This window comes from Rhincodon typus, chromosome 4 (genome assembly GCF_021869965.1).
Source record: "Rhincodon typus isolate 14 chromosome 4, sRhiTyp1.1, whole genome shotgun sequence".
In the NCBI taxonomy this organism is placed as follows: domain Eukaryota; kingdom Metazoa; phylum Chordata; class Chondrichthyes; order Orectolobiformes; family Rhincodontidae; genus Rhincodon; species Rhincodon typus.
Window position 1 is genome coordinate 79,710,175 of NC_063335.1, and position 14,409 is coordinate 79,724,583.

The 14,409-nt window shown below is 41.2% G+C and overlaps 1 protein-coding gene across 1 annotated transcript in view; it reads left to right on the forward strand.

Moving 5' to 3' along the window:
- The window catches only part of lrrcc1 (leucine rich repeat and coiled-coil centrosomal protein 1), a 122,356-nt gene that overhangs the window by 28,796 nt on the left and 79,151 nt on the right, over positions 1–14,409 (forward strand). The window contains exons 6-7 of the mRNA XM_048596141.1: positions 4,648–4,866; positions 11,366–11,532. Coding sequence (XP_048452098.1) covers positions 4,648–4,866; positions 11,366–11,532 — 386 coding nt within the window. The remainder of the gene's footprint in view (positions 1–4,647; positions 4,867–11,365; positions 11,533–14,409) is intronic.

Sequence of the window (14,409 nt, forward strand, 5' to 3'; positions counted from 1 at the left end):
AGGAAGGCAAATGGAATTTTGTCCTTCATTGCTAAAGGGATTGAAATAAAAAGCAGAGAGGTTATGTTGCAGCTGTACAAGGTGCTGGTGAGGCCACACCTGGAGTACTGTGTGCAGTTTTGGTCTCCTTACTTGAGAAAGGATGTACTGGCACTGGAGGGGGTGCAGAGGAGGTTCACTAGGTTGATTCCAGAGTGGAGGGGGATGGCTTATGAGGAGAGACTGAGTAGATTGGGATTATATTCATTGGAATTCAGAAGATTGAGGGAGGATCTTATAGAAACATATAAAATTATGAAGGGAATAGATAAGATAGAAGTAGAGAGGATGTTTCCACTGGCAGGTGAAGCTAGGACAAGAGGGCATAGCCTCAAGATTAGAGGGAGCAGATTTAGGACTGAATTGAGAAGGAACTTCTTCACCCAGAGGGTTGTTAGTCTATGGAATTCCTTGCCCAGTGAAGTAGTTAACGCTACTTCAGTAAACGTTTTTAAAGATAAGGTCGATTTGTTTTTTTTTTTTATGTAGATTTTTTTTTTTTGAACAATAAAGGAATTAAGGGATATGGTGAGAACGCGGGTAAGTGGATCTGAGTCCACAAAGATCAGCCATGATCTTATTGAATGGCGGAGCAGGCTCGAAGGGCCGGATGGCCTACTCCTGCTCCTAGCTCTTATGTTCTTTTCTGTATGTATGTTTTGGGTTATTTGGTGAGCAAACATTTATATTTTTATATTACACATTGTGTGTGTGTATAAATCAATTGCCCATCTTCATTGAATGGATTTTGTTTAATAATAACATCATAATTAAGCATCTCTTAAATTGGTTGATGGCTCTTGTGCTTTAACTACATTAGACTTCGAAAGAAATGATCGTACATATTGGAACTTGAAAATAAAAACATTTTAACCATACTGTGACCTGTGGAGTAGTGGGAATAGAGCAATGGGGGCACTCATCCCATCCCTGCTTCCTCAACACTACCAGCCCCTCCATCTATCTTTGTGTCATCTGCAAACTTAGCAACAATGCCATCAGTTCCTTCATCCAGATTGTTAATATATAACATGAATAGATGTGGTCCCACACAGACCCCTGCAGAACTCCACTAATTACTGGCTGTCATCCTGAAAAGGACCCCTTTATTTCCACTCTGTGCCTTCTGCCAGTCAACTAGTCCTCTATCCATACCAGCACTATGCCCCTAACACCATGGGCTGTCATCATCTTTAGCACTTCTCAAAGGCCTTGTGGAAATCCAAATAGATCACATCCATTGCCTCTCCTTTGAGGAGTAATAAGCAAGTTAGACAAAGAATTCTAACAGATTTGTCAGGCAGGAGCTCCCGTTCATGAAGCCATGCTGACTCAGCCCTACTTTACCATGCATTTACAAGTGCACCCCAATCTCATCCTTAATAAATAGCTCTTCTCAGTTATCAGTAAAGTTTTAGAGACAACTGGCCTATCATTTCTCGTCTTCCTTCCCTTCTCAAGCAAGAGTGTTACATTAGCCATTTTCTCGTTCACTTTGGAAAACCTTGACTCCAGTGATTCCTGAAACATCACCAATGCCTGTGCTATCTCGTTCTGAATGCTGTGATGTAGTCTCTGATCTAGATGATTTATCCACCTTCAGACCTTTCAGCTTCCCCAGCACCACCACCACCTTCATGATGACCACCACACTCTTACCTCTGCTCTCTGACTCTCGAAGTTCCAGTATGTGACTGGTGTCTTCCACCATGAAGACTGATGCAGAGTACCTATTCAGTTCTTTTACCATTTCTTTGTTCCCCGTTACTATTACTACTAAAAGAAACCCTTGTAATCTTCTTTTTATATAACTATCTAGTGTACTCTCATATTTCATCATCTGCTGCCCCCTCCCCGCCCCACCTTTGTTTTTATAGATAATTGGGAGGTGATGGCCTGGTGGTATCAGCGGTAGACTGGTGATCCAGAAACTCGGCTAACATTCTGGGGGCCCGGGTTTGAATCCCGTGACGGCAGGTCATGGAATTTGAATTCAATTAATTTCAGAAGGTTTTAAGTATCTACTGATGACCATGCAACTATTGTCAATAGTTGGAAAAACCCATCTGCTTCATTCATGCCTTTCAAGGAAGGAAATCTGACATCCTCACTTGGTCTAGTCCATGTGCCACTCCAGACCCACAGCAATGTGGTCGAATCTCTACTGCCTTCTGAAATGGCCTAGCAAGCCACTCAGTTGCTATAAAGTCTCAAAGAAATGAAACCAGATCAACCACCTGACATCGAAATAGGCACAAATGGAAGAAACAGCCCTGTTGACCCAGCAAAGTTCTTCTCACTAAAATCTGAGGGCTAGAGCCAAAATTGGGAGAGCTGTCTCACAGGCTAGCCAAGTAACAGCCTGACATTACCATATTCATGGAACCATACCTTACAGACAATGTTCCAGACACTGCTATCACCATCCTTGGATATGCACTGTCCTGCTGGCAGGATAGACCCAGCAGAGGTGGTGGTACAGTATACAGTCAGGAGGGAGTTGCCTGTAAGTCCTCAACATCGACTCAGGACCCGATGAAGTCTCATGGCCTCATGTTAAACATGAACAAGGGAACCTCCTGCTGGTTACCACATGCAATCCTTACCTGCACTGATGAATTGGAACTCCTCCATGTTGAACAACACTTGGATGAAGCACTAAGGGTGGCAACAATGCAAAATGTACTCTGGGTGGGAGATATCAATGTCCACCACTGAGAGTGGCTTGGCGGCAGCACTACTGATCAAGCTGGTCAGGTGCTAAAGAACATAGTTGCTAGACTGGTTCTGCAGCAGGTGATGAGGGCAAAACATATTTGACCTCATCCTTACCAGTTGCCAGCTGCAGATGCATCTGTCCATGATCGTGTCGGTAAGTGTGACTATCTCTCAGTTCTTATGGAGATGAAGTCCCGCCTACGCGTTGAGAATAATCTCCGTCATTGTCACTAGGTCTCTGGTCCCAGCACAATTCAGGTGAAGCTGTTCCGATCCGAACAGCTCCCTCCTTCCCCACTACATCAATATCCCTTGAATTCAAATCCATTTCTCCCACACCAATCTTTGAGTTTACCTCTTTGATCTTGTTGACCCTGTGCCAGGTAGCTTGTCACTTGGGTGTTAATCTGGAGATTATTACCTTTTTGGTTCTGTTTTCTAATTTATTTCCTAGTTCTTTATATTTCCTTAGCAGAACCTCTTTCTCCATTCTATCTATATCATTGGACCATGACAATGAGATCTTTACCCTCCCACTCCAAATTCCTCTACAGCTGTGATGGAAAATCCTGAGCAGCACAGCTTTGGGGACTCTCGGTTCTGGCCACAGAGAAAATTGTCCATTCCCCTGACAATACTGTCTCGGATTATAACTACATTTCTCTCCTCTTCTCCCCCCTTTTCCCCCTCCCCAACACACACACACCCCTTGAAGTGCGGTGATCAGTTTGCTCATCCTCCCTACAGCCCCCACTCTTGTCTACTCAGATAGCAAGAATCTCAAACCTGTTAGACAGGCTGGAAGGATTGAAGCTCATTCACCTCCTGGATCTCTCTCTCCCTTGCTGGGAGTCACACTCTCCTGTCCTTGACCCCTGACTTGGATTTGATTGAGTTAATTGAAGGGGTGCGACTTCCTCCTGAGACATAGCATCAAGCTAGCTCTTCCTCCTTCCTGATGTGTCATCGTATCGAAGCTCAGACTCCGGGTCGTCAACATCTTTTTTTTATATATATGGTCGCAAACACAGTTCAGTTCATCAACTGTAAGCTGGAGTTCCTCAAGCAACCAACACTTGCTACAGAAGCAGTCACTATGAACCACAATAGTGTTCAACCGGCTCCCACGTCATCCAGGTACAACTGATCGCCCTGCATCTCTGTTTTATTTACCTCGTCCTTAATTTGTTTTACAAATTACTCATTCATCTTTCAATTTGTAATCTTTAAATATTTCTCCTTTTTGCCTTCAATTTGAAAGCAACCTATAATAGATAATCAAATTACCAGTTAGTACCAACCAGTAAGTTACAGTTGTTCTGTGATGTCACACTTTGTTTTGTGCTGGTCCCCCCCGATCCTGGGCTTCAATTTATTCCGTTTAAAAAAACCTACAAACTATGAGCCAAATAAGTCAGCAAAAAGCACCCCTTCCCTTTTGCATAACTTCTATGCTGTCTCCAAAGTGCCCAAACTATATACTCACTCGATGTATCTCACTTCAGATGTGATCTCTCTTTCCTGACCATTTGAAACTTACTGGTCAAGGAACTATTTCCCATATTCAAAGAAACATTGTCATTTAATTTTCAGTGGTTTATAAAATGTTCTTAGAATATATAATTATGATAAATTTTGAAAATTGCGTGGATGTTCAAATGAAATTTAATGCAGAATTCTCACTCGGCAGAAGGTCTTGCAAGAATCTTAGAGGTTTGTGAGCATATTGATTATCGTGATACTGTAGATAGTATAATATCAAATACATATGTAGTATGTTTTCTTCAGTTTAATGCAAAAGTAAAATGTTACATCAATGTCACTGTGATAGATGATAATTTCAAACACTTCTTATACACTTCTTATTGTATCCCTTTTAAATCAAAATAGGTTTCAGGGGTACCACCCGTGATCACTCCAAGGATTGATCAGGTACTTGCTCAATATCGTCTGCGTTCTGTGGGAACTGATCCTGCAGCACCAATGTCTGTCACAGACTCCAGTTCATCACTGGAAGTGGAGCAATACAGGAGTCACAACACTGTCAACGCATTCAATGAAATAAGAATAAAGAAACTGGAAAAACAGATTTCTCAGTTATTGCAACAGGTGATTGTTGGAAAGAAATTACCTATAAAGGGAATTTCTTTGAGCTATGTTTTAGTATTTTTGTGTAATACATATTGCCTTATTAGGCAATTCTTTTATGAAAAAGTATATTTGCATTATTACTGTCACATGCTAATTTATAATTATCGCTACAGATGCCTTAAGTTCAGCATCAAGCGTATAGGAAGGATGTTGCTGAAAAAAAGATGAGGAGTCCTAGCTTTTCATGTTGCACTCATTCGGACAGAATTACAAGAGTACTAAATCTCAAAGGGAACAACATGTGCAAAGCCTATTGATTGGTTGACAAGTGTACCCTATACTGGTAAAGACATTACCATGGAGAATACACTACTTAACTATCCAGGTTTTCAAATTTAAACCAGATGAGTTGATGCTGATTGGTCAAGGTATTGCTATTGAGTGTGCATCAGGGAACAGCTGTTCCTCAAACTTTACTTGAAGCATTCTTGCGATTCTCTTTTTCAGCAACGCTCAAGTTCTATACGATAAAATGATAGCAATGGAAAGTGTTGTTTTGAGGATAAATGAATAAAATTGTTATAAATTATGTGAGATTTGACAGTGAACATGTATAACAAATCTTGTTTTACAGAATCATTCATTTACAACAAGGTGGGTTGGTTTGCTCAGTTGGCTGGGCAGTTGGTTTGCGATGCAGAGTGATGTCAACAGCATGTATTCAATTCCTGCTTCATCTCCTTCTCATCTCTCCCATTTTGAGGCATGGTGTCCCTCGGGTTAAACCGCTACCAAATGTCTCTCCAGTGAGACAGCAGCCCTAAAGTCAAGTAGGACTATGGTGACCTTACTTTCTTTACATGTAAATGTGAAAATAATTACTGCTATTTAGGTTTGGAGCACCCAACATTCATTCTCCGGTTAGTGTGTTCTGACCAATGTTTTCACTTTTTTTTTTTTTCCTCCACCTGGTCCAATTCACCTCAAAAGCACTTCAAGTAGCCATGCATTCTGAAATTTAAAAAAAAAATCAAAAAAACATTTAAATTCACTCAAAAGTGCTGTATTCTCCAATCTAAGAAATATATTGCAATGATGTATATAACTTTTTGCATTTTCTGAAATTGAAAATGTGTTTTAAAACCGAAGTTTTTTTTTCTAACTGCAATAGTGATGGAATTCCATTGTATTAGCGAAAAGTAAAGCCTGAACATTATGCACGGAACTTCTATGTTAGGCTTCGCAATTGCAACTACTCTAGTTTGCATTTAGCTGCAGTGTCTCTATGGGCTGGATGTAACAGGCACCAGATTTTCTTTTATGCCTATATCCTCCCATCAAAACCAAAATGCCAGTCGTCAGCTTACCAACCTGAAATGTAGCTGCTGCACAGTGATATTGAGCGGTGAGCACCTTTTTAGTTGAGTTAGAGGGGACTTTCTGACTGACCAGCAGCTTAGTAGTCCATAGCACCAGGATTTAGTAGTGACCACTTTAAGCATGGAAACAGACCCTTCAGTCCAACAGTCCGTGCCGAACATAATCCCAAACTAAACTAGTCCCACCTGCCTGCTCCTGGCCAATATCCCTCCAAACCTTTGCTATTCAGGTAATTATCCAAATATCTTTTAAATGTTGTAATTGTACCCACAACCACCACTTCCTCAGGAAGTTCATTCCACTTTTGAACCACCCTCTGTTTAACAAAAAAAAAATTGCTTCTTATACCTTTTTCAAATCTCTCTCCTTAAAAATGTGACCCCTAGTCTTAATCTCCCATTCTAGGGAAAAGACCACTACCATTAACTATCTATACCGCTCATTATTTTAGAAACTTCTATCAGGTCTCCTCTCAACCTCCTACGTTCCAGTGTAAAGAGTCCCAGCCTTTCTTTATAACTCCAACCTACCTGGTAAGTCTATTCTGAACCCTCTCCAGCTTAATAATATCCTTCCTATAACTGGGCGATCAGAACTGGATACAGTATTCCAGAAGACCAGTCACCAATGTCCTGTACAACCTCAACAAGACTTCCCAACTCCTATAGTCAAAGGACAGGGCATTGAAGGCAAGTGTGCCAAATGCCTTTTTAATCACCCTGTCTATATGTGACACCAACTTTAAAGAATTATGTACCTGCACCCCAGGTCCCTCTGCTTTACAACACTACCCAAGGCCCTACCATTAATTGTATAAGCCCTACCCTTGTTTGTTGTACCAAAATGCAACACCTCTTTGGAACTAAAGGCAGTTCCAAAGAGGTAGTGATGTGGACCCTAAAGGTAAGTCTGGAATTTTGAATGAGACTGGTCATCGGATGCCAGGAAGGCAGCATAGAAGTTTAAATGAGTTTGGGAGCCTGGAGATGTATGATTTTGGGGGGGGAGATGTGCCTTTAATCGATACAGGCCCAAAGAGGAATGTGACATTTCCTTGCTGCCTAACAGCAGCTCTGCTCAGTGAAAGCTGTCCAACTACTCCCCTTGTCTCCACCTTCCTGTGCTGCTTGTAAAATAGCAGTGACGGCAGACTGTGACCATTTGGTAGACCTTGACAGGCCTAAAGGCAGGTTGGCTGCTTGAAATAACTACACAGAGGATGGTATCCCATTGCCAAGTCACCCTTTATTTACATGGGCTGTGACCAGTCAGCTCAAAGCCAGTCCCTAGACTGGGGAGACTTGCTGAATCCCCTGATTGTATCTGTCAGCCAGGGCTTCCTGATTGGCCCAGGTTAACAACCCCAACCAAGAATCTCCTAGTCAATGAGATCCACCTGGCCCTGGTTCCAATCACTACACTTCTGATGCCTTCCCACCCACCATAATATGGAAGCAAGGCCAGGAATGGCTAAGAAGGCCACCTACTTTGTTTTTACATGCCTTTCACCTTCAAATATGCTGGTGGAGTGGGACTGCAATCCAGTCCTAAGCCTTTCAGATCTCTGTTCTATTTCAAATTTCACAGTCAAGCAAACCGTGGGAAGCTTTTACAATTCATTATTAGCTTTTACACTATTGGTGAATATTTCATTTGATTCTGCTAACATTGAAAATATTACTGGTATTCAGGTGCCAATGAGCAGAGTACTGTTTATATACATTAGCCTGACTAGGCCTTTTCAAATTTGTAATGGGATGTGGGAGTCGCTCGCAAGCCCAACATTTTATTGCTCATCCTTAAATGCCCTTGAAAAGGTGATGATGAACTGCCTTGTTAGCCCATTGTAGTTCATTGGTGTTGATGCCCCGAGTGCTGTTATATCTTAAATTGATACCTGTCATATAAGCGTGTCTTATTGATTCTGACAAATAACTACACAATTACAATAATTGAATTTTTCCTCGTCATTTTTTTTTCCAAAATGCAGTATCAGAGATGATTCTTTGAGATCTGAAACAATACTTTCAAAATGTTCATCTATGCATAGACGTAGTTGTTCTTTCTCAACCATGTGAAGACTAGTCTACAGAGGTATACCATAGCATTAACGTTACTGAACTAAAAACAGCCAACAGATTATTTAGCTGTTATCATTTGATGGATTTGCAGGAGATTGCAGTACACGCTGGACATCTCAAAGCACTTTGGAGTCAGTGGTATTCAAATCCTACGACAGCAGCTGAGGAAATTTCATTTCAATTAATTAACAAAGCTGGTCTAATTAATAACAATTATGAAATTAGCTAACTGTTAAAAACCCATCTGATTCACTGATTTCCAACCCGAGGGAACGTCATCTTTATCTGGTCTGGCCTGATCACACCTGCAGGCCACAGCTGTAAATTTGTCTTTTAAATGCTCTTTTTTTTTTAAATAGGTGGTATTTTTTATTTGAACATAGGGTAGGTGATGGGATTCATGTGATCTGTGGTGGAATTTATCTGAGTGGGTGTTTTTATAATTCAAGATCACTGTTTAGATTTTTGAGAGGAAAATGCTTTATCATGGATTGTGTCAAACATCTTCTTCAGTGCTGTTGGAGCTACACTTATACAGGCAAAGGGGAGTATTACATCACACTCCAGACATGTGCTTTGTAAATGGGGGAACAGGCTTTAGGGAGTCAGGAGGTGGTTACTTGCTGCAGTATACCTCTGACCTGCTCTTGTAGTGACTCTTATTATATAGTGAGTGCAGTTCAGTTTCTGGTCAATGGTAATCCCCAGGATATTGATAGTTGAGGAATCATTGATGGTAATGCCATTGAATGTCAAGGGGCAGTGGTTAGATTTGTATGTTATTAAAGATGGTCATTGCCTGGTATTTCGGTGGTGTGATTGTTACTTGGGCTGAAAAGTGTCAAGGCTGGATATGGTCCAGATCTTGTTGTGTTTGGACATGAATTGCTTCAGTATCTGAGGAGTTGCAAGTGATGCAGAAGTGTGTACAATCAGCAGTGAACATTCACACTTCTGACCTTTTATGAATAAAAGGTCATTTATGAAGCAGCTGAAGTTGTTTGGGCCTAGGACACTACCCTGATGAACTCCTGCAGAGATCTCCCAGAGCTGAGATGTGCCAGATTTGATTCAACAGAGTTTTCCCCTGATTCTCATTCGTTCCAATTTTGTTGGGCACCTTGATGCCACGCAGTCAAATGGAGCCTTGATAACAAGGGCCGTCCTTGGAATTCAGCTCTTTTATCCATGTTTGAACCAAGATTGTAATGAGGTCAGGAGTTGAGTGGCCTTGGCAGAATCCAAGCTGAGCATCACCTGAGCAGGTGTTGCTTGATAGCACTATTGACGATTCCTTCCATCTCTTTATTGATGATCGAGAATAGACTGATGGGGTGGTAATTTACCAGGTCGGATTTATCCTGCCCTTTTGTGTACAGGACATGCTTGAGCAATTTTCTACATTGTCCAGGAGATGCCAGTTTTGCTGTTCTATTGTAACAGGTCAGCTGGGGGGTCCTGCAAGTTTTAAAGTCTTCAGTATTATTGTTGGAATATTTCCAGGGCCCGTAGCCTTTGCAGTATCGAGTGCATCTGACCATTTCTCTGTATCATTGGCTGATTGGCTGAAAGCTGGTATTGTGATGCTGGGGAGCTCTGGAGGAGGCTGAGATGGATTACCCCTCTGCCCTTCTGGCTAAAGATTGTGTTGCAAATGCTTCAACCTTTTCTTTTGCACTGATATGCTGGGCTTTCCCATCATTGGGGATATTTAGGGAGTCTCCTTCTCCAGTGAGTTGTTTAATTGTCCACTACCATTCAGGACAAGATTTGGAAAGACTGCAGAGCTTAGATCTGATCCGTTTTGAATCACTTAGCTTCGTTTACCACTTGCTGCTTGTGCTGATTGGCACGTCAGTGGTCTTACTTTGTAGTCTCCCGAGGTTCACACCTCACTATTAGAAATGCCTAGTGTTGCTCCTGGTATGCACTTCTGCAGCCTTCAAAGGACCAGGGTCGATCCCCCAGCTTGGTGGTAACAGTAGAGTTGGGGATATGCCAGGACATGAGGTTGCAGATTGTGCTTGAGTACCATTCTGCAACTTTCAACGGACCACATCGCCTCATGGATGCCCAGTCTTTAGTTTATAGATCTGTTTGAAGTCTATCCAAGTTAGCATAGAAATTTACCACACAACACGATGTAAGGTATTATTGGTATGAAGGCAGGAGTTCGTCTTCACAAGGATTGTGCAGTGATCGCTATTATTGATCCTGCCATGGACATATGCATACGTGATAGGCAGATTGGTGAGGATGAGATCAAGCATACGTTTCCCTCTTATTAGTTCTTTCGTCACTTGTTACAGACTCCGTCTAACAGCCATACCCTTTTAGACCTGACCAGCTCTATTAGTAGTGCTGCTAATGAGCCATTCTTGGGAGTGGATATTGAACATTCTGCACTCTAGCCATCCTCCATGCTTCCTCCAAGTGTTGCTCAATATGGAGGAGCACAAAGTAATCAACTAAGGGAGAATGTACATTGCAATCAGCATGTTTGACCTGATGCCATGAAACTTCATGGTGTCCAGAGTCAATGTTGAGGACTCCCAGGGCAAACCCTCACCGACTGTTTACCACGGTGCCATCATGTCGCTGGTGCAGAACATATCCAGGAATAGTGATGATTATGTCTGGGAAATTGTCTGTAAGGTATGATTCCATGAGTATGACTATGTCAGGCTGATGCTGTCCTAATTTTGGCACTAACCCCTACATGTTAGTAAGGAGGAATTTGCAGATATGACCGGGCTGGATATTTTCAAACAGACATTTACTTGCACTAGATTAAAATCAATACCGTAGCAATCAGTGTAGGGGATATATAGTATTCCAACATTATCATTCTGGCCAAGTATTCCTTAGGTTTTACATCACTGATGATAAATCATTATGTTCGTATTGATTTCATTGTGACCTGAAATGTTTTTAACAATAAAGAGCTGCATGGCTATTAAGCCTAATTCTACTTAAATTAGCTTTCAGCAATCAATATTTTGTGGACACTGACCTAACGGGAAATGTACTTCATACTGAATTTCTTAATCTTTAAGGTTCCAACTTCTTCCAATGCTGTAAAAGCAAAGCGAGACATTGATTATACCTCTGAGAGTGAAACTGAGAGCTGTAAAGAAAATTGCAAAAAAGAAACCAGACGAACAAAGACTGAAACCTCCAAACAACGAAGTGCCAGACAGATGAAAATCAAAAAATCTGACAGGTATTTTTTATTTTTTTTTTTTAATTTATTTTTCACAGATTAGGGCAGTTTGGAAATGGTGTTCCATGAGCTGGCTGCACCCTTTTAGGTGATAGGCTCTGGATTGGGAAGTCCTAGCAAATTAACCTTAACTCTTTGCCTCAGTGCATCTTCTAGTTGGTAAACATAGCAGCCATATTATGATCGTGATGGAGGTGGTGATGCATGTGGGTGCCCATCATTTGGACATCCTTGTCATTGAGCGTTATTAGATTTGCACTCATCCAATATAATGGATCAGGTCAAACATGCTGATTACTATGTACATTTTCCCTTAGTTGATTACTTTGTGCTCCTCCATATTGAACAAGGCTTGGAGGATGGCTAGACTGCATAATGTATTCTGGGGAGTTCAATATCCACCCCCAAGAATGGCTCATTAGCAGCACTACTAATAGAGCTGGTCAGGTCTAAAAGGGTACGGCTGTTAGACTGAGTCTGTAACAAGTGATGAAAGAACTAATAAGAGGGAAACGTATGCTTGATCTCATCCTCACCAATCTGCCTATCACGTATGCATATGTCCATGACAGGATCAATAATAGCAATCACTGCACAATCCTTGTGAAGACGAACTCCTGCCTTCATACCAATAATACCTTACATCGTGTTGTGTGGTAAATTTCTATGCTAACTTGGATAGACTTCAAACAGATCTATAAACTAAAGACTGGGCATCCATGAGGCGATGTGGTCCGTTGAAAGTTGCAGAATGGTACTCGAGCACAATCTGCAACCTCACGTCCTGGCATATCCCCAACTCTACTGTTACCACCAAGCTGGGGGATCGACCCTGGTCCTTTGAAGGCTGCAGAAGTGCATCACACCCTGATTTCTTCCTTGTGGGTGGTGGAAAGGCTTTTGGCCGACAGGATCTGAGTCAGTCACAGCAGAATACCCAAACTCTGACTTGTAGCTATAGTATTCTTTGGTGATCCCATTTCCCCTGCAACCTAGGATGTTGATGATGAGGGATTTCACTGTGATAATGATATGTTTATACTCTGTCTTGCTGGAAATGATTATTCATCACTTACGATCCCAAACCTGAAGGTGCTTCAGATTTTTTAGTATATAGGCACATACTGAATCATTATCTGAAACTCTGTGAATGGGCCTGAATATGATGCAATTAGTAAAAGTCCTTATTTCTGACTTTATGGTGAAAAGAAGACCAGTATGAAGTAGTGAAAGAAGTTTGGGCCTTGAACGTAATTTTGAGGAGCTCCTGCAGCTATGAGCTGGGCTGAGATGATGGTCAATCAAACCTATTTGACTTTATGCTAAGTTTGACCTCAGCTAACGTAAAGTTTTCCTCCAATTTGAACTGACTTCGACTTTAAAGATTTCTTGATTTCGCATCCAGTCAAAGCTCGCCTTGGTGGCAGTAACGCTCAATTTCCTTCTACAACTCCGCTCTATTGTCCATGTTTGGATCAAAGTTGTAATTAGGTTTGAGCCTAATAGTGCTAGTAAAATCCAAACTGAGCATCTGAGCACAGGTTATTATGAGTAAATACCACTTGATCACTCTGTTGATAATACTTCTCATCACTTTAATGATTGAGAGTAGGCTGTTGAAGTGGTTATCGGTCAGACTGAATTTGTCCTGTGTTTTTTACTGAACCAGGTACTTGAGTATCTTTCCTCTTTATCTGGTAGATGCCTTTGTAGTTGTACTCAAACAGCCTGACTGGAGATGTGACTTGTCTGGAACACTACAGCAAGGATATTGCCAGGACCTGTAGCCTTGACTCTATCCAATGGGCTCAGTTATTTCTTGATATTGTATGGACTGAGTTGAAGTGGCTGAAAACTAAATTCTATGAAGAAGGGAGCAGCATGTACGATTGCTAAATTAGTTGTTGGCAAGAAGATAGGAACGTGTTCTGAGGAGGCCATAACGAGTCTGCAAAGAAATATAGATAGATTAAGTGAGTGAGCAAGGATTTGGCAGATGGAGCACAATGTGGGAAAATGTGAACATGTCCACATCTGGAGGAATAGTAGAAATACAACATGTTATTCAAAAGGAGAGAGATTTCAGAATGCTATGGTATAGGAGTACAGTGGGACTCGAGTGTCCTGGTGCATGAATCACCAAAAAAGTTAGTATGCTGGCACAACAAATAATTGGGAAGGCAAATTGAGTATTGTTGCTTATTGTAAAGGAGAAACGCTTTGCAAAGTTATACAAGTGAGACCATCAGGAATACTAGGTACAGATTTGGTTTCCTTTATTTAGGAAAGGAGATAATTGTATTAGAAGCAATTCAGACAATGTTTTTTCTATTAATTCCTGGGGTGAGGGAGATATTTTGAGGAAAGTTTTTAGACAGGTTTGTCTCCATTACAGTTTAGAAGAAGAGGTTTAGAAGTCCCAAGAGGACTTGTTAAGGTGTATGCTGAAAGGATGTATAACCTACTATGAGAATTTAGAACTAAGAGATACCTTATAAAAATAATAGATAGCGATGAGGAAAATATCTCTTCTGTCATGAGAGGCAGTAAGATCTTCTTTTTAAATATAAAAAATAGGAGAAGCCAAAGTGAACATGTGCTCCTTAGAGAATATACCTAAGGAAAAAAAATTCTTGGGAAACCAGGAAACAGAAGAGGTGAATAAATACTTTGTCATTCTTCACAGAAGAGGATTGTAATAGCATTCCAAAAATACAAAATGAAAGGACTAAAGGGAAGGGGCAGGAGGAAGAAGAAATAAATACAGTAACTTTTACGGAAACTACTGGGGCTGAAGATCAATAAGTCCCCTGGATCGGATGGGTTGCAGCCTTAGCTTGTAAAGAAGTAGCTACAGAGTTAATGTTTGCACTGCTA